At 37.4% G+C, this 20541-nt stretch overlaps 2 protein-coding genes across 3 annotated transcripts; both read right to left on the bottom strand.

Moving 5' to 3' along the window:
• Positions 1-3571: 3571 nt before the first annotated feature.
• Positions 3572-10369, bottom strand: LOC113067745 (cytochrome P450 2K1-like). Of its 2 annotated transcripts, none has more exons than XM_026240197.1 (9): positions 9964-10369; positions 9498-9660; positions 9161-9310; positions 8915-9075; positions 8098-8277; positions 7788-7929; positions 7467-7651; positions 6772-6913; positions 3572-4051 (listed from the first exon to the last, which is right to left on the bottom strand). In XM_026240197.1, exons 1-9 carry the CDS (start codon positions 10159-10161, stop codon positions 3834-3836), a joined length of 1539 nt encoding a protein of 512 aa, XP_026095982.1. In that variant the 5' UTR covers positions 10162-10369; the 3' UTR covers positions 3572-3833. The 2 variants fall into 2 exon arrangements, with proteins under 2 accessions (XP_026095982.1, XP_026095983.1); XM_026240198.1 differs by having other exon boundaries at positions 3572-4036; positions 9964-10161.
• Positions 10370-13007: 2638 nt separating this feature from the next.
• LOC113067744 (cytochrome P450 2K1-like) lies at positions 13008-18782 on the bottom strand. Its single transcript, XM_026240196.1, has 9 exons — positions 18546-18782; positions 18288-18450; positions 17638-17787; positions 17394-17554; positions 17087-17266; positions 15098-15239; positions 14806-14990; positions 14573-14714; positions 13008-13553 (listed from the first exon to the last, which is right to left on the bottom strand). Exons 1-9 carry the CDS (start codon positions 18747-18749, stop codon positions 13366-13368), a joined length of 1515 nt encoding a protein of 504 aa, XP_026095981.1. The 5' UTR covers positions 18750-18782; the 3' UTR covers positions 13008-13365.
• Between the last annotated feature and the right edge of the window lie 1759 nt (positions 18783-20541).

The raw sequence follows: 20541 nt of genomic DNA, 5'->3' as shown, positions 1-20541 counted from the left end.
CTGGAGCAGTGAACACACACAGCAGTGAGAAGTGAACACACACCCGGATCAGTGAACACACACACACTGTGAACACACACCCAGAGCAGTGAACACACACACACACCGTGAACACACACCTGGAGCAGTGAACACACACAGCAGTGAGAAGTGAACACACACCGGGAGCAGTGAACACACACCCAGAGCATTGAAGACACACACCGTGAACACACACCCGGAGCAGTGAACACACACAGCAGTGAGAAGTGAACACACACCCAGATCAGTGAACACACACCCAGAGCGTTGAACACACACACACACCGTGAACACACACCTGGAGCAGTGAACACACACACCGTGAACACACACCTGGAGAAGTGAACACACACACACCGTGAACACACACAGCAGTGAGAAGTGAACACACACCCGAAGCAGTGAACACACACACACACCGTGAACACACACCCAGAGCAGTGAACACACACCCGAAGCAGTGAACACACACACACCATGAACACACACCCGCAGCAGTGAACACACACACACCATGAACACACACCCGAAGCAGTGAACACACACCAGGAGCAGTGAACACACACCCGAAGCAGTTAACACACACACACACAGTGAACACACACCCGAATCAGTGAACACACACACACCTGAAGCAGTGAACACACACACACACCGTGAACACACACCTGAAGCAGTGAACACACACACACCGTGAACACACACCTGGAGCAGTGGGCAGCTATAGATCCAGCGCTTTCTTTTTTTAAAGAAACACTTTCAAGTAGAAAATTGTTGTCCGCTTCAGTTTCTTAAACACATCATCATTAAATGATTTATTAAAACAGTTTTACTTAGATGTCACTGTAAAAATAAATGGATCCTAGGAGCTCCACCACAGTAGCTTTACTCGCTGCTGTGCTGTTGGTTTTGGTTGTTTATCTCTTCTCCATCAGCTCCAGCTCTCCAGAAGATCCTCCAGGACCCAAACCACTGCCTCTCCTGGGGAACCTGCACCTACTGGACCTCAGACAACTTCACATGAGCCTCTTCAAAGTGAGTTTAGCTTTTGCTTTTCACAGGACTCCAATCTTTCAGTCATTCTGTGGAGGGCTTTTTCTTGTCTTCATTGAACACAATAATATGGCATTACCACAGCGCTGAGTTTTCAAAGGAAAACATGATATGTGGGACTGATTAACTGATCTGGTGAAAATTAACTAGGACTAAAAGTAGGTTAAAAGCCAGTTACTACATGTCAAAGTCAACATTTTCTTATTTGATGTCAACAAGTGTTGGGTAATGATACACTAAAAGCATGATTTTACATAATTTTCTTTAACCATCGTCTACTCTATGTTGAACACGTTTCACATGAATTTGCAAAGGGCTCAAATGTTCTTACCAATGCACTTGTTTAATGTCTTACATTCCTATGAATTAAGCAGGTATTTCTCTTTTTGACTCATTCAGGTGAAAACCATTGTCGTATTATTACAACTTAAAGACTTTGTTTTTTATGAAAACAATATTTTAATAAATATACAAAATGATTGTTCCCTTTCAGTCGCTCACTCTCGACATCACGTCGGTGACTGACGAATTGGGATATTGCTTCAATAGACATTCTACTTCGAGTGTAAACTAAACAAGCGAATGCACGTTGGCATGCAATTCCTCTATGCGCCTCAGCACTAAAAGAGCATTTCCTAAAGAGCAAATTTCACTAAAAGAGCTTCACAGATGCGTCGTTGTAAAGACTTCTTTGCTAAAACTGGTCCAGAGTGTCCTTGTTGTAGACCCTGTTGATATTCTCCATCACCCTAGGCAGCTGGACATGGTGGAAGGTCTGGTGCCAGGCCTTCATGATGAATCTGTGAGAACCGTGGAAGACTGGGTTCCATATTGAGACCTAAGCGGTACTCGTATGTGTATAGTCCACAGTATAGCCTTAGAGTCCATGTTTCCCTGGCAGACTTCTGCCTTCCCGAGAGGGTTTTTATCACCTCAGATTTATCCTAAACGGATGTTATATGTGTATTTGCTTCCGAAAACTCCTTCAAGAAGGATGGGGCTTCCGCAGCGTCCCTGTTCTAAGCGGAACAGTATGTTTTCCCAGTGTTATCAAATCTCACCCAGTGAGGTAGAGCTTTGACAATGGTGAGTGGAACTACTTGTTACGAGCCCTTCATCCCTCCTGGGGTGGTGCCACTCTTCTGCTAATTCAGCTAATTCTCAGCACATAGAGACTGTTTCACCTAGATATCACACTATAGAGACTGTGTCTGTTCCCCGAACTAGAAAATACAAAAAACGTTCAAACCAAGTTAAAATTAACTATTTAATTGATGTCAACAAATAAAAAACAGATGCAATATGGATAAACAAATGATAAAGCTTGGCTTATTGAATATCAGATCCATTTCTACGAAAGCACTTTTTGTAGATAATATGATCACTGATCATAATACAGTATAGATGTATTCTGTTTGACAGAAACCTGGCTAAAACCTGATGATTACATTATTTTAAATAAAATAAAATAAAATAATGTATTTTAATACATTTTAATAATGTATCCCCCAAGACTACTGTTATAATCATGAGCGGCTTCCAAAAGGTAAAGGGGGAGGTGTTGCTTCAATTTATAACAACATTTTCAGGATTTCTCAGAGGGCAGGCTTCAAGTATAACTCTTTTGAAGTAATGGTGCTTCATTTAACATTATCCAGAGAAACCAATGTTAATGATAAATCCCCTGTGATGTTTGTACAGACTTTATTAAAGGGTTTGCTGATTTTACATCCTAGTTAGTGCTGGCTGCAGATAAAGTTTTAATTTGTTGGTGATTTTAGCCAAGTGATGATATCTCAGATCATTATTTAGTTCTGTGCAAACTTCATATAGCTAAATCTGTAAATTCTAATTCTTGTTACAAGTATGGAAGAACCATCACTTCTACCACAAAAGACTGCTTTATAAGTTATCTTCCTGATGTATTCAAATTCTTTAGCATATCCAAAACCTCAGAACAACTTGATGTAACAGAAACTATGGACTGTCTCTTTTCTAGCATTTTAAATACACTTGCTCCTTTACGCTTAAGGAAGGTTAAGGAAAACAGTTTGACACCATGGTATAATGAGCACACTCGCACCCTGAAGAGAGCATCATTTAAATTATATTCGCCGCTTCGCACTTTTGGAGTATTTGTTTTTTAAAGTTTAGCATGAATTGTAATTTAAAAACAGCACCTAATATGGGGGTGGTCTCCCTCTCTTTGGCAATCGGCCCACTATAATGGCCAGGAGAACATGTTTATAGGGGATCGAGCTTTCTCAGTCGTTGGACCTAGACTGTGGAATGCTCTTCCCCCTGATATAAGATCTGCACCGTCAGTTGATGTTTTTAAAACTCGTGTGAAAACGTATTTGTATTCCGTTTCTTTTAATTCTTGACTTTGTCATTCCATATTTAGTTTTTTATGGTTATCTTGCTTTTGGATGTACAGTCCTTTGGTCTACATTGTAGTAGAAAGGGCTATATAAATAAACGAGACTTGAGACTTGACTTATGTAAAAATGCAAAACAATACCTACTAATTTTTTGGGAAAATGTGTCAACAGTAAGTGTAACTGGAACATTGCATTCATAAAACAAAAATTAAAAAATTAAACAGGGCTTGGCTCATTTCAGAACATCATTGCACATCACTGTTGAAACTTCAGTTTCAGTTATTAAGTTATGCACTGAACATAACATTAAACATCATCACTCTCTCAGAAGACAGATGTGATCATATTAAACTGAACTGAACTTCAGTTAGTGATGCATCAGTTTGGTTGACTTTCGGTTCTACTGATTGCACACAGTTTGTGAGGTGAAGGGTTCAAAGTCAAACCCACGACTGGAGTGAGATCCAGATCATCTTCAGACACTCCTGGAGGAGGAGTGAAGCGGAAACGCTGAAGGAGGGAGGTGAAGAACAGGAAGAGCTCCATCCTGGCCAAACTCTCTCCAAGACAAGCCCTGCGGCCTGAAAGATCAATGACTGCTTTTCAATAATTCAGGATCAGGACAAAACAAAAATTATGTCATCAAAATTACTAAAAGACAATCAAGCCATTCACATCAGTGGCCTGGGGCCCGTTCTTCGTACGTCGCTAACTCAGTTAAATTCTAATAAAATAACGCTGAAACGTCCCTTTCATCCCTCTTGTACTGCACTGACAAGAGGCAACAGCAAGATCAGTTCATTTTCACCAGGAGAGAAGCGGCAGACAGCAGAGTTTATTAATCCTGCGGATTCTTTGCTAGTGGTGCTTGCAAGCTATATATATATACCAAACAGAAATTAATTTATTCAATGATATTTGAATTTTACTGTAAGATCTACAATGACATGAAATGTGCAGATTTTATTTAGCCTTCTAATTTTATTCTATGCCTGTTTAAGAAAAACCTCACGTTTTCATTTGCTATACAAACAACAGCAACTGAAGCTTTATCTTGTAGAGTGTAGTCTGCTGCACTTCTCCGATCGGCGGATCCAGATCCACAGCTTCCATCCCGATAACAAGAGGAAAGAGCTTCAGCTCCGTCAGTTTGGGTGGTAAGACACCCTAAATAACATGAAAACTCAACAGGATTTGCTTTCTGCCATCTCGGTCTACATTAACTTCTTTCTGAAACGTCAGAATGAACCAGGCTAATGCATCAGACGAACCATGTCTAGCTGGACATGTCTACTTTTAAAATAAGCCATTTAAATAGAATAATAATAATAATAATAATAATAATTTTATATTTAGGCCTATGTAATTCAAATGAAACCAACCAGAGGTGCAGTGTTTCCCATCTGAACTCATTTTCTGTAATTATGTCACACCATATTCGGTCATCTACAGAATTCGTGAATTCAGTTCATAATTCTAATTAAAACATTTAAAGTAGACTAATTATGGGGAAAACTTAACTTATTTTAATATACATTTTATTATAAATGTGGGGTTGGATTTTTCCCATTTAATTTTTTTATGAATGGCCTAGAATAAAATAAGTAGGCAAAAAAATTTGTAGTAGGCCTATATTTTATTCCATCTCGCTGTAGATAGCTGTAGATTGAAGTAAAATTCAAATGGTGTTTCATGAATAAAGTTGTCAAGTCTGCTTTGTCAATAACATGCAGCAGCCGGAAAAATTTTATTATTAATTTAATTAATTAATTATTATTATTATTATTTTATCTTGCAAGCACCACTAGCAAAGAATTCGCAGGATTAATAAACTCTGAAAATAAACTGAGTTTGTGGTTGCCGCTTGTCACTGCAGTACAAGAGGGATGAAAGGGGCGTTTCAGCGCCGCCCACACACTCAAACAAATATTAAAGCGTAATCTCATTTTTTACCCACAAACAAAAATACGAAAAATCCAGCTAAATTTTCGTTTTCCGTTTCTTAAACAAAACGAAAATCAAACCGTTTCTCATTTATCTTTATTTATTTTTAAATAGAGAATCGAATGACCAAAAGATACACGGACCCTCTTATAATAGCAGTTATCACTCAAAATAATGCACCACTCTATTATCTGTATAGCATGTGTGTAAGACTCTAATACAATTATGAAGTAATAATTTTATGACAAATAAATATCCCAGTGTTGGGAAAGTTCACTTTCTACATGAAATAGTTCAAAGTTCAATTCACAAATTTTAAAATGAACTAGATCAGCTCATAGTTCAAATTACACAATTTTTAACTAAGTTCACACAGTTCCAAAAATGAACTAGTTCATAGTTCTTTTTTTCCATATGTTGCTGCAAGCTATTATTTTTCAAAATTATTGCAACAGTCCAAATAGAATCACAGACAGCAATTATTTTATCAGTTTTAACAATGAAGCTATGCGTCAGATTTCATCTTCATATCCAATTTTGAATCCTTATCCAACCAGGGTTTACATTAGCATTGAGGGGACAGCATTTCCCCATTGTTGCTTTAATGCTTTGTGTCCCATTCTCACCGACCTTGTCATAAACATCGTAAAAATATTTTAAATGATCATACGGCTACTTGCTACATGCTGCTGTCGCCCCCATGCTTTTTTCTTTTTTTTTTTTTTTTTTGATGACGCGTCACGTATGCAGATTGGGTGTTTTCCGCTACATATTAAGACCCGTTTACGGTGTGTTTTAGCCGGTTTTTCGCCTGGAAGGCTCTATAGAAATCTGGCACCCTATTGAATGAAGTTAACCTGAGAGAGCGTGCCGTTCACAGACACCAGAATGAACGAGTTGACAGTAATGTTCATCAGGCAGTAATACAGCACGTTCAGTTCACGTTCGCCCAAAATATACATATCGTTCAATGAACGCGTTCAGGCACAACACTGCTGTGTCTATAGTATGCTATTATTTTTATTTTATTATTTTCATTTTTATATTATTTGTAAAAAAAAATTATTTAAATGATAATTATTTTAAATTATTGTCCTCTTATAATAAAGTAGGGGTGGTAGCAGACATATTTTAAGTATCAGTTCTGGTTGAAAAGAAGCGATCTAATCCTGTTTACATGAAATAAGCTGCTCCCGAGCAGGTTTAAGCTAACGGATCTGTTGCTATGACAGCAGCTCCGGGATGAGCTTCGAAGAACCAAACGATCCAAGATCACGCCAAATCGTCAACATTCAAATCCAGCTAACTGAGTTAGCGACATACGAAGAACAGGCCCCAGGTTCAGTCTAATGTCAAAGTCAAAACACAACACCTGCAGAGAAGGGTATGAAGGCGTCTCGTTTCCTCAGCTGACCGTTCTCATCTAGAAAGTGTCCAGGGTTAAAGGAGTCTGGTGTCTCCCACTCAGTCTCATCCCTCAACACAGACGTCAGCAGCGGCAGAACACATGTCCCCTAGAATTCAGAAGCATTTTCATAAACATTTCATTATTTTACAATAAAATGTTAAAAAACAATATATATATATTAAAAAAAAAATAATTCTTAAATGATTTTTTTTTTTTATATTTAGAAATAAAATAAACAATATTTAGAAATTCTAAAAAGGCTAATAAAAAAGACAATACCTCAAAATGACCTATATATATTAAATTATTATATTAATATATTAGTTATATTAAATTGGTTGTATAAAATGATGATATATATTCAAACTCTATATATATTTTCTTAGATGTTGATACTGATTATTTTTTTGTAATCCAAATATACAATCTGTACATCTTTAAAATGTTGTATTACAATGTAACCAAACTGCAGCTGTGCTTGCTTGGGTTAAAAAGTATTCGGGGCAAAAAACAAAACAAAAAAAAAATAAACCTGAGCAAAAACCTGAGCAGATTGATCTAGAAACTACTTTTCAAAACCCAGAAAAATGAGTTTAAATAAACTATGTGCTGTAACGCAAAAACAAATAGCATAATAATATCACATAAGCAGGACCAGCCTTCTTGATGACGTAGCCATTGAAGGAAACGTCACAGCTGGTCATATGAGGGAGATTCATGGGTACAATATTAGCCAGTCTCTGGACTTCATGAATCACAGCATCTGTGTATGGTAAGTTTTTTCTGTCCTCTGATGCAGGTTCACGGCCAGCAAGTATCTCGTCGATCTCCTTCTGAACTCGATCTATGACCAGTGAGAGAACATATACAGCATATAAAGTGTTCATATCAGTGAGATCTCTCATTATGATGTTCTTAAGACAAATGTGAAAGTGTTGATGGAAACAGGATATTTTTCTCCCTCAGTTTGGACGTCTGACCTTGTATGTGAGGGTACTTGGCCATGAGCAGCAGACCCCAGCGCAGCGTCGTGCCGGTCGTGTCTGTGCCAGCAGCAAACAGGTTTGACACGGTAATGATCAGATTCTGCTCGTGGAAGTGTGACTCGGTTTCTCCAGAATCCTGCATCAAACACAAACACACACTTCATCCTCAGGATAAGGCTAGATGATCCATGTAACACATGCATATAAATGAATAGTTAATTTAATACTGAAAATCAAACACCAGTGGTAAAGGTTTAAGCTGTTGCTTGCCAAACATGAAGCATAAATTCATGCAATACTTTACTTGTGTGCTTAGTTTGTTGATGAGGAACGAATCAATGAATCCTCTGCTCTCAAGCGGGTTCAAAGTCTCCTGTAAGACGTACACCAGCTCCTTTATTTCTCTTCTGAGGCTTTCCCTACTTTTCATTAGCAGCCTCCACGTCTTCATCCAGGGACCAAGAGCCGGACACATGTTATAGATCTGCAGTTGGAGACACACAACAGCTTTGATCTGTACCTACAGCTTTTTAGGTCATCTTCTCATATTTTAAATTCTGATTGGACTCGTATGATTGCCTTTTTTATTAAACAACATATAATACTTGCAATATATATAGGTTTTCCACTGGCACTGTTTCAAAATGCAGCACAGAGCCACAGTATTCAATTTATAAATTGCTTACGTGGCACTCTTAAAAATTAAAGTTCTTTATTGGCTTTTATGGTTCCATGAAAACAACTGATGTCACATGACAGGCCAAAAATAGAACTTTCTCTATTTAATTTACTTGAAGTTGAAATAATGAAACAAACAAAGCTGAAACTGCAATAAAATTAGTAAAAAATTATATAAACATAACTTAAAAAAAAAATAAGATTCTTTATTGGTATTGATGGCTCCATGAAAACATTTCATTGCACAAAAGTTTTTTTATAGTGAAAAAAAGGACAAAGAAAATAAAAGGTTCTTTTAAAGAACTGTTTACTAAAAGGTTCTTTAGGGAACCAAAAATGGTTCTTCTAATGCACTGCTGCAAAAAAGAAAAAGAAAAACTGTTCAATGCTACTGAAGCATCACTGCAATGAATGGCACCAAAACACAAATGAGTGGTGACTACCTGTATCACAACAGAACCAATCATCTGAATGTTCTTGTTGGCCTTGTTCACCATGTTCTGAAACTTTGGGTCCTCATACTCAAACCGTTTCCCATAAACAATAGCTGAGATGATGTTGGAGACGGCGTAATTCACCGGTTGGGTCGTATCAAATGGATTTCCTGCAATACACATGCAAGCAGAGAAGAAATGTAGAGTAATTTTATATTTAGAAAAGTGTGCCATTAATAAAAGCAAGTGTTCTACCTTGAAACTTCTCAAACACTTCCCGCAGATAACGCGTCTCATCCACTATTTTCTCTTCACTCATTTTCTTGCCCATTCCAAAGTCCCGAAGAGTTGAAAGAGCGAATCTTCTCATAGCCTTCCAGCTGTCTCCATTAGCAAAGACGATTCCTGCGGAGAAACATTTGTATTTATAAATCACCAGAGAGGATGATGGGTACTGATTATCCTTCTAAATTTTTTATCCATTATATATCAACAAGCATGAAACAGAACTGAGAAAAACATTGCAGTCAATGATTAAGCTTCAACAGTGATGTATTCGAGCACAATATGCAATGTCATGCTGATGTTTTACCGAATCCTTGATTGAAATCCTGGAATATGGGGGTAATGTCTCTTTCCCCAAATTCTTCCGCCTGGTTCACGAGTGCTTGTTTAACTGTCTTGTATCCTGCCAGAACCACAAACTTCTTGGGTCCAAAATGCACTGTGAACACCGACCCATATTTCTTGGACAACTGTGAAACAAATGTACACATTATCTTGCATTGATCTGTCTCTAGTGGCGCTGGAATGAAAACAGGCAAAGAACTTGGAAAGTGGAAAATCGCTGACAGAAAGTTCCTTAGATTTAAAGTAATCGACTCAAATATGTCTTTGTAAATCTTTTACTACTCTTTTACTACTAACTTCAAATGTAATCCTGAATTTTCAGCATCTAGTTTTTGTTTTGTCTCATGCCATAATCCACTGGCAATAGGATTTTTTAATGATATATTCAATATTTGTGAAGAAAAATAAGCCAAGAGACAGAAACTCACGTTGAAGAGGCTCATGTGAAGTTGTCTGAGGTCCAGTAGGTGCAGGTTCCCCAGGAGAGGCAGTGGTTTGGGTCCTGGAGGATCTTCTGGAGAGCTGGAGCTGATGGAGAAGAGATAAACAACCAAAACCAACAGCACAGCAGCGAGTAAAGCTCCTGTGGTGGACACATGTGTGAGAAGAGTTTCCACTAAAGCCATAGTCAGAGAGCTTTCCAAAACAACCGTGAGCCTTCGCACGAAATCTGTTTAAGTAATTTTTAGCTCATCGTGTTTCAACATGCTGAAAACATTGAGGGGAGGAGCTGAACACGGTTCACGGCACACAGAGCTGCTCACATTCCTAACGAACCTCGGAGCGCCTCTAAACCAGAACAGCTGAGCTAGTGAGTGTGTGTCTACTTAGAGGAACTGTTTTTTGTACTTTTACTTTGTTTCGAAAGCATTGGTACACTGACTTCTTCTAAAAAGTACAATGCCTATTTCTCCCCACCCTCAAAACAGTTCGCTCAAATCAGCACAGATCTAGAAGTTAAGGGGCGGTCACACTAGACTTTAAACGTGCGAAATTATTTCGGACGCCGATGCGAATGGGCGGGAGCCAGATAAAACGGTCTCTCTCCACAGTTATCACAACATGGATTAATCTGTGCTTGTACTGTGTCTTTTGCGACGGCGTCGAAAGCGTCTTATTATATTGCACTCTCTGTATCTCTCTCTATATAAATATATACGCCGTAAGCAATAAAAAAAATATATAACACGTCCTCATTCAAATGTACCATCTGTTCCTGTTTCCACTGACACTACGAACTATGCAGCTTCTTTTTTATTTTATTTTTATAATCTTTTAAATATGTATTATATAAAATAGGACGCCAGCTACAGCTAAAGTGATATATTGCTTCCTTCATTTTTGAATTTCTGTACAGAGAGGTCACGCAGTGACGTATCGATCTTCTACTGGTCCCACATCTTCACGTGATGCGAATTCGCAGGTCAGAGTTCACCAAACTTGAAATTTGGAACGCAGCGAAATCACTTCGCAAATTTTTCGCATGAGCTTGCGTTTCCGGTCTGACGCATTCGCATGTGTATGAATGGAAGTCAATGGAGAGAAAAGTGCAGTGTGACCGCCCCATTACTCAATCAAAATGTATTTTTGGACATTTCATGGGGTTATGACATCACTGGCAGGCTACACAATGACACTAGAAACATGTTCTGCTTCACAAGATAAAATTGCTTATTTCTCTGGATTTAAACATTCTTCGAAACATTTGCGATAATGTAAGTACACAAGTCAGTATAATATATAACACTGTTCTGTTTTGGGTGTTAAATGAAAAAATCTTACATATTATTGTGTCTTGTACTTGAAGTATTTAACCCAGTGTATTATATTCTGTATATTTTCTGGTTTTAAATTCAGGTTTCTTGGAAAGAAGACGTGTCTTTGGAAGACTTCAGTTCATTAGCCGCAGCACAGCGATTCACATCTGATGTAAACTGTGGTAAACAGTACAACAACTGCGCTTCAAATGAGTGTGTTTATTAGTATGTTAATAAATTTAAAATGATTTTAAATACAAATACCAGTTTACAACATCCAGCAGCACAATAAACTGTTTTGCACAGCTAAATAAGGCTAAATGGAGATTGCAGACATTGCCTCGAACACTTAAGTTCATGCCAGCTCTTTCATTAACAATAAGATGGAAAGATAACAAACGAATAGTTTCCATGGATCTAGTACTCAAACACCACACACGTATGATGCCTGCTGGTCTTAGTGTGTCAATCTGCTAACAACAACTGAACCCCATCTGCGAACAACTCTTTAAATTTCACTTTTTTCTACTCGGTCCACCAGAACAAGATAAGATGAACAAACATTCAAAGCATGATTAACAAACACAGAAACAGAAAATGTCATGACCCCTGTCTCATAACCAAAAAACAAATGTTGAGAGGTAGCCAAGGTAGCAAGGCATCAAGGCACTTCCGAATCCAAAGTTAGCATTACTTCCTGCCTAATAGGATTCCTTCATTGGGTTAATTTTTGAAGGCAGCATATTTTAGATTTACCCTTCACCACTTTTGATATCCCACAATCCAGTGTGTTCCTTTCCAGGATGGTCAGGCACAAAAATAAAAGTATCATCTGAAAGTTGCATTTGGTGGTCTTGTAAATTTATGTTTATGACCAACTTTTTGCACTTTTGATGTTATCTCTAGCGAGAAATGAGTATTAAATTAAAGATTCACTTGGTTATCACCAAAGCTTTTTTGATTTTGTCATAGATCATATCAGAACCACAAGCATGTCAGAAATCTTTTTTGTGATGTGACTTTGTGCGCAAATGTTGCTTGAGAAGTCATTGCCTGATAAGGCAGCGAGGCAACAAGTCAGCTGCCTCTGTTTTCAGATGCAGCGACAGCTTTCTAAAACCACAGCCGCACTTGTGCGAGACTCAAGCACAGCTGTCAAGTCCTCTATCTAGCACATGATTTCATAGAGAAACAATGGAAAAGTAGAACAACTGAATGCAAAAACTAGAGTTCTTTCAAGAGTTCTGCTATAAACGTGTTAGACTTTGACTAAGAGATCTTTTTGTGTGTGTGTAATGAACTGAAATGAAAACTCTTCTATGCTTTAATACTGATATGTCAAAACACTAGTTATCTTTTATATACTATAATCTTTACAATAACTCAATCAGAAAAACACAAATACTATTGGCACAAAGTTCATGATTGCATCTCGCACCTATTTGTGAAGGTTTTTTTTTTTTTTTTTAATGGTATAATGTGAGGATAAAGCAGTAAACTACAATTAACACCACATTAACTGTGAATAAATTAATGGACAGATGTCAAAGAATGCAAAAATGTTGTAATTATTAACAAAGAAGTCCAGTAAACTAAATATTTAAATAATGTAAATAAAATAGTTTTTCTTTTGTAAACCCGTTTTCTGTTTATTCTAAAAAGCTGCATGCTGACTGTATAAAAGTCATCATTATGGCATAAAAAGACAAAAGTAGTCATAACAAAATTACCACTGTCTGCGCATGCTCTGTGAAAGTGCATGATTTTGCATAGCAAGTGGTCACTATTGATTTAATTTTGCATCCAAATTATAACAACCTTTTATTTCCCCAAACAATCAGTAAAAACATTCAGTAAATTATAATGTTTTGTTCCTAGGCCTGTAACAACCTTTTATTTATCTGAGGAGTTTGCAGAAATTGTTGCTTTCACACTTATCTTAGTATACATATACACATTTACTCAAAAGAATGAGTAGAAAAAAAAAAGTGCAGGTATCATCCAACGCATATTGAAACAAGATGAGATGTTTGGTTTCCATAACCTTTTATGGACTGCTGATATTTACTTGAATCATGAGCGTCTGATCGCACACAGCTTGTGTGGGGATGGATTCAAAGTTATTCCTACTACTCCTTTGAGATCCAGCTCATCTCCAGATACTCCAGGTGGAGTTGTGAAGCGGTAGCTCTGAAGAAGGGAGGTGAAGAACAGGAAGAGCTCCATCCTGGCCAAACTCTCTCCAAGACAAACCCTGCGTCCTGAATATGAGAGAGAGACAGACAGTTGAATGGTCTGTTGGATTAAAATGCTGTCTAGGTTTTGGAACAGAGCTAATGGGAGCTGGCGCTTTCCAGTGTGACATGCTGAGATGCAAGAACTGTAGAAAGATAGTAAGATCCAGTGATGCAAACTACCCTAATAATGCTTGACGTCTTGCAGACGTACGTATGCTATCTGGGAACTTGGGACTTTTTTTGGCCAAGTATATCATTTTAATTGGAATTTTTTATTTTACTTTAATCTTTTAATTAAATATAATGTTTCGAATGATTTGTGTAATTTATAAGTGTATGTGGCAAGCAATATTAACAGAGTTGTTTTGGACGTATTTAGCATAGGCTGCATAGGATTAAAGGTGCGGTTACATTAGAAATATTTTATAGGCAAAAAAAGGTCCTATTGGTGCGTCCCTTTCTGTGTACTTATTCTATTGCGTTTTGTAGTATAAATAGTGCAATTATTGTGTTCACATTGAAAATACACTTTAAATACCTGGATGGTGTACGTACATAAATGAAAAATGTTGGACACTTCATACACTCAACTGTCACAGCTTTAATAATGAAACGGTGGGAAAGGGGCTATTAGATTCCAATTATGAATGGCAAAATAACTGAATATATTTGAAACACTACTGCGTAATAACAGTAAATTATACAAGTACATAGTGTACAGTGCATCATTTGGGACACAACCATTTTCACTAATATAGCGATGTGTAAAGAATTGTTTAAACAGAAATAACTTTAAAACCGAGCAGCTTTCTGTTGGTCAGCGTGGCTAAAGTTCACAAATTTGTGTGAAATTAATGGATTTGACGTGCAAAATTTTCCAGAGCTGAAATACACTTTTGGACAGATTTGCAGTCTGTAGAAGTCAACCCTAGTTAATGAAAGTTAGTTAGTTATGTATTTGGACAGCTCATTGGTAATGTATGATGGGAACAGATACTTCTTTACTTTAGCATTTTTTATCTTATACTAAAGTTTCACTTTACCTGCAGAAAAGGGCATGAAAGCATCTCTTTTGACAAACTGGCCCTTCTCATCAAGGAAGTGTTCTGGGTAAAAACTGTTTGGTTTTTCCCATTCGCTTGGATCCTTCAGAACTGACATCAGCAGAGGAATTACAGTGGTGCCCTAAAAAATGGAGAAAAGACCAAAACCTTAATGTTCAGGATGCACATGATATCTTCAATAGGTCTTATACATATTAATTCTTCTGACGGACCTTCTTGATGAAGTATCCATTGAAGGTAACATCACAGCTGGTGACATGTGGTAGACTCAAGGGTACTATGTTTGCCAGTCTTTGAGTTTCATGGATCACAGCATCTGTGTATGGTAATTTCTTTCTGTCTTCCACCACTGGCTGACGTCCACCGATCACTCTGTCAATCTCCTCCTGAACTCGATCTGCACACAAATACAAAACATATTTGTTCCTTTGGACTAAAATAAATAAATTGTGGAAAAATAAATTCAGCACTGAGGGAAAACTCTTGACATTACTGTGTTTTTACCCTGAATATGAGGATATTTGGCCATGAGCATCAGACCCCAGCGCAGAGTTGTTCCTGTGGTGTCAGTACCAGCAACAAAGAGATTTATCACAGACATCATAAGGTTCTCATCATGAAAATATGTGTCCTTTTTCCTGGATTTCTGTCAAATGAAATACACACAATTTATTCCCTTTAGTAACTAAATTTAAAATATCTTGAATAAACTCAAAAAAATCTATTCAGATATTGTGCAAACTGCTAATTTTCATCAGCCCCCTGAAAATTTTGACTATTAGAGTAAAGGGGATCATTGAATATGATCAAGGCTGCATCTCATTTCTAGTTTTACTTGATCTTAGTGCAGCGTTCGACACCATAGATCATGACATACTCATAGATCGATTACAAAACTATACAGGTATTCAAGGGCAGGCTCTAAGATGGTTTAGATCCTACCTGTCCGATCGCTACCATTTTGTTTATTTAAATGGGGTGTCATATCATTTATCATCAGTAAAATATGGAGTGCCACAAGGATCCGTCCTAGGTCCCCTTCTATTTTCAATATATATGTTGCCCCTTGGTAATATTATTAGAAAATACGGAATTAGCTTCCACTGTTATGCTGATGATACTCAGCTATATATCTCAACGAGACCAGATGAAACTTCCCAATTATCTAAGCTAACAGAGTGTGTTAAAAATGTAAAAGATTGGATGACCAATAATTTTCTACAATTAAATTCGGATAAGACAGAGATATTAATTATTGGACCAAAAAACACTACACAGAATCTTGTAGATTACAATCTGCAACTAGACGGATGTACTGTTACTTCCTCTACAGTCAGGAATCTGGGTGTTATATTAGACAGCAACTTGTCTTTTGAAAATTATATTTCCCATGTTACAAAAACTGCATTCTTCCATCTTAGAAACATTGCCAAGCTACGAAACATGTTGTCTGTTTCTGATGCAGAAAAGCTTGTTCATGCATTCATGACCTCTAGACTGGACTATTGTAATGCACTTATAGGTGGTTGTCCTGCTACGTCAATAAACAAGCTACAGGTAGTCCAAAATGCAGCAGCTAGAGTCCTTACGAGGTCAAGAAAATATGATCATATTACCCCAATTTTACAGTCGCTGCACTGGCTAGCTATTAAGTTCCGGATCAGTTACAAATTATCATTACTTACGTATAAGGCCCTAAATGGTTTAGCTCCTGCGCACCTAACTAGCCTTCTACCACGCTACAATCCATCACGCACCCTAAGGTCACAAAACGCTGGACTTTTGGTAGTTCCTAGGATAGCAAAGTCCACTAAAGGAGGTAGAGCTTTATCACATTTGGCTCCCAAACTCTGGAATAGCCTTCCTGATAATGTTTGGGGTTCAGACACACTCTCTCTGTTTAAATCAAGATTAAAAATGCATCTCTTTCGCCTAGCATTTGAATAATTTATTTTAAATTGTGAGTATAGTTGTATCTGATCAAATTTGCATTCTTATTCTTTAGCTTGGGTTAAACTAATTAATTTTACTTTGTTGGAACAGCAGCTAAAATTAATGATGTCTCTATTTGTTTCTCTGTTTCTGCTTGGATCTTCATCCCGTGGTAACTAGGATTTACACAAGCTCCAGTCTGGATCCAGAACACCTGAGAAGAGATGATGCTGAACCCTCAGAGGACCCCAGATGATGTTAACCTTGAATCAACAACAGAACTAACAAAAATTGCTACAAGTGTGACTGAATCATATAATAATTATATAATATTAATAATGTTCATCATCTGACTGACTACGACTTGTATAAATTTTTCTACAAATCCTGTCATACGTGCACAAACTGTCAGTCACCACTTATAAGCTATTACTAAATATTGTAGAAACATAATTTTCTGTAAAGTTGCTTTGTAACGATTTGTATTGTAAAAAGCGCTATACAAATAAACTTGAATTGAATTGAATTGAAAAACTTTAATTGAATTGAAATATTACATACCTCTTCTTTCTCTTTCTGGATGAGAAAGGAGTCGACGAATCCTCTGCGTTCCTGTGGATTCAGAGTCTCCTGAAGCGCACTGATCAACCTTGTCATCTGTTGTCTACTTTTGATAATATTGTTTACAACAATCCTTTTGTTTTTCAGGAACGGACCCAACCATGGAAATATGTTGTAAAGCTAGAAATGGACACAAGACAGACTGATGTCGTCCAGAAATGCACTTTCAAAATGGGTGTTTTGAACATAAAAAATAGGTTTTGTAGTATCTGTGAACAAAATTGGTTAACATAATTATTATACTCACCATCATAGAAACTGATCCACCAACCCGAACGTTTTCGTTTGCTCTGTCGACCATTTCAGTGAACTGAGGGTCTGTGTATTCAAATCTGCTGCCGTACACGATAGATGAGATGATGTTTGACACGGCGTAGTTCACAGGCTGTGTCGTGTCGAAGGGTTTCCCTGTGAAGAGGAAACAACAAACCGTCTCTCAATGGATCTCAGAAACTAAGAGCATGATTGCATGTGTGTTTCTCAGCTTGTACCTTCAAACTTATCAAACTCTCCTTTCAGATACTGAATTTCCTCTATGATTTTCTCTTCACTTCCTCTTTTGCCCATCCCAAAGTCCCTCAGGTTGCTGAGAGCGAAGCGTCGCATCTCTTTCCAGTTCTCTCCATTGGAAAACACGATCCCTGATCAACACAAAAACATCTGACAATGAGTCTGCAGCAAATCTAGCAGAGAATGATTATGCAATGAGTAGATTTGGACCTTTGGGACATTCACATTGTAATGATTTTTTACAAGCATTATATGGCAGGTTAATAACTGAATAATCTACTCGCAAATCAATTGACATGCTACTTTAAATGTGTAAAAAATAATTACACCAGTTATTGCTGGGAACCAATAACTCACTGATTAAAGACATCATGCATATTTAAGCAAAAAGTCCACTAATCAAATATCCTTATAATTCTTATAATGAGCTCAAATAATAACGTCCTTATAATTAAATGAGAGACAAATGAAAATCTATTTTTTTTTTCAGTAGTTATACACATTAGAGTATATTTCATTGGCCTGAAAAGGCCATGAATACTGGAAGCTTGTGCAACATATTTGTTTTGTGAAATGTCTTGCATTTACAGTTTGCACATTCATTTCAGGCAGAAAAAAAGAAGAATCCTACCATGCTCATCATTCATTATCCTGAAACTATGTCCAATATCTCTCTCGCCGAACTCTTCAGCCTGGTTCACTAGAGCTTCTTTGACGGTTTTGTATCCAACTAAGACCACAGTTTTTTTGGGACCCAGAGACACTTGAAAGATGTTCCCGTAGGTTTTAGACAGCTGGAGAACACAAAGAAAGACATTTACAAACAAATCTCAAAATGTTAGTCTACTATAATACTATAATTTGAATGTTTTTTAAGTCAAGTTCTCACCTCAAAAAATGTGTCAAAGGGTCTCTTGAGGTCAAGGGTCAGCAGGTTCCCCAGCAGCGGCAGTGGTTTGGGTCCTGGTGGCTCTTTCCCTTCTTTCTGAGATTTAGATCCAGTAGAAAGCAAGTACAAAACCAGAAGCAACAGCAAAGCTCCCAGTAATGTACCAGTGCTGGAAAACTGCAGCAGCGACTCGAAAAAAGCCATTTTCTCTCTTAGCTTCTCAGCTGATGCACTCACACATTTATAGCTGCTGTGTAAGGGAGGGACTTTATGTGGTCCTAAACAAATAAAAAAGTTGATCAGAGGTAAGGGTTGGCATGATTACATCAGCATGTATGTGACTCCCTTTGGTGAATCATTAATCTTCTTCAGCCTATTAATTTGAGACAGGAACATTAAGCAATAAAGCAACAAATTTAACACAATTTTAAGAGCAATATTATTACAGTTAATCAGTCTAATTATTTTTTTGCACATGAGAGAAGAGTAAGATGCCCCATAAAAGTATCACAGTGATCCATATACAGTAGGCTACTGTGTGCATGCGATTCTCCAGACCCATTAAAAGCCAAAGAGTAGGAAAATAAGTCACAAATAAAATTACATAATATGACACTGTATGTTTAATGAAACATATATTTGTATATTTACATTAAAATCGTATGTTTAACTTAGTATAACGTAACGTCAGTAAACAATGTATAATGAGTCCATTCATTATATGTGAAATATCTATTCACCTTGCCCATGAGACACAAAGTTCATGAGTACATCTCTCACCTCTGTCACACTTCAACCTAGAGTGACTTCAGACCTGCTTTCATAGACCTGATTAGGCAATATTTTGTCAGAGATTTTAGGTTGTAAAACCATCTGACATATAAATTAACTGGCCAGCTCTCAGTGGGTCACAGATCTGTTATCAGTGTCTCTGATGGTGTTAAAAGCAAAAATAACGTTCACAAAATCCACAATTAGGATAACTAAATGTCTAAGAAGGAAACACTCCCAAAATCTTTTGAAGCTGGTGTAAGGCTTGTGGGTGCAATCAAACTTTACAGTATTTTGTATAAATGTATGTCACTTAATAAGAGTCAAAATAGACATGTTACAATAAGGTTCCATTCCTCACCACCACCAAAAAGACAGTGTATTTACTTGATCTTAGTCCTGCGTTTGACACTATAGATCATGACAGACTCATAGATCGATTAGAAAACTATACAGGTATTCAAGGGCAGGCTTTAAGATAGTTTAGATCTTACCTGTCCGATCTATACCACTTTGTTTACTCAAACAGGGAGTCATCACAATTATCACCAGTAAAGTATGGAGTGCCACAAGGATCTGTCCTAGGTCCTCTGCTATTATCAATATACATGTTACCCCTTTATAAAATTTTATAAGAAAATACGGAATTAGTTAGTTTACTCCCCGGAGCAGTGGGCATCATTTATGCTGCAGAACCCGAGGAGCAGTTGGGGGTTTGTGCCTTGCTCAAGGGCACCTAAGTCATGGTATTACCAGCCTGAGACTCTCAACTTTAGGGTTCAAGTCAAAGGATAGGGTTCAAGTCAAAGGATAAACGGAGGATGACGAGAGAGGACCAGGCCTGGATTTATGTTGTTGTTATATTATGTTTTATGTTGCAGTTGTCTTTGAGGGGCTGCTGCTTTTACTTTCATTTCGTGTTCATTCATTTATTTATTAAAGATTTGTGTTTAAATGTTCACCAGTTCCCACCTCTTTCTTCCCTAAACTTTGTTGCAGTACCTAACTAGCCTTCTACCACAATACATCACGCTCAAGTTTGCAAAACTCTAGACTATGGCAGTACATAGGATAGCAAAGTCCACCAAAGGAGGTAGAGCTTTTTCACATTTGGCTCCCAAACTCTGGAATAGCCTTCCTGATAGCCTTCAGGGGTTCAGACACACTCTCTCTGTTTAAATATAGATTAAAGGAAAAGCATTCAATTAATGCATCTCATCTTATC

The sequence above is a fragment of the Carassius auratus genome, linkage group LG28B (genome assembly GCF_003368295.1).
Source record: "Carassius auratus strain Wakin linkage group LG28B, ASM336829v1, whole genome shotgun sequence".
NCBI lineage: Eukaryota > Metazoa > Chordata > Actinopteri > Cypriniformes > Cyprinidae > Carassius > Carassius auratus.
The sequence above is the reverse complement of the archived record's forward strand: the minus strand, read 5'-3'. Positions and strand labels throughout refer to the sequence as shown.

What these genes read in the sequence shown, in the direction of transcription:
- LOC113067745 (XM_026240197.1), bottom strand. Translation starts at nt 10,161, where the DNA reads ATGGCTTTAGTGGAAACTCTTCTCACACATGTGTCCACCACAGGAGCT. An exon ending in AGTGTTTGAGAAGTTTCAAG is followed by an intron (nt 9,076 to 9,160) that starts GTAGAACACTTG and finishes TGTGTATTGCAG; the next exon opens with GAAATCCATTTGATACGACC. An exon ending in TCAACAAACTAAGCACACAA is followed by an intron (nt 7,930 to 8,097) that starts GTAAAGTATTGC and finishes TGTTTGATGCAG; the next exon opens with GATTCTGGAGAAACCGAGTC.
- LOC113067744 (XM_026240196.1), bottom strand. Translation starts at nt 18,749, where the DNA reads ATGGCTTTTTTCGAGTCGCTGCTGCAGTTTTCCAGCACTGGTACATTA. An exon ending in TCCAGAAAGAGAAAGAAGAG is followed by an intron (nt 15,240 to 17,086) that starts GTATGTAATATT and finishes TTCATTTGACAG; the next exon opens with AAATCCAGGAAAAAGGACAC. An exon ending in ATGGATACTTCATCAAGAAG is followed by an intron (nt 14,715 to 14,805) that starts GTCCGTCAGAAG and finishes TCCATTTTTTAG; the next exon opens with GGCACCACTGTAATTCCTCT.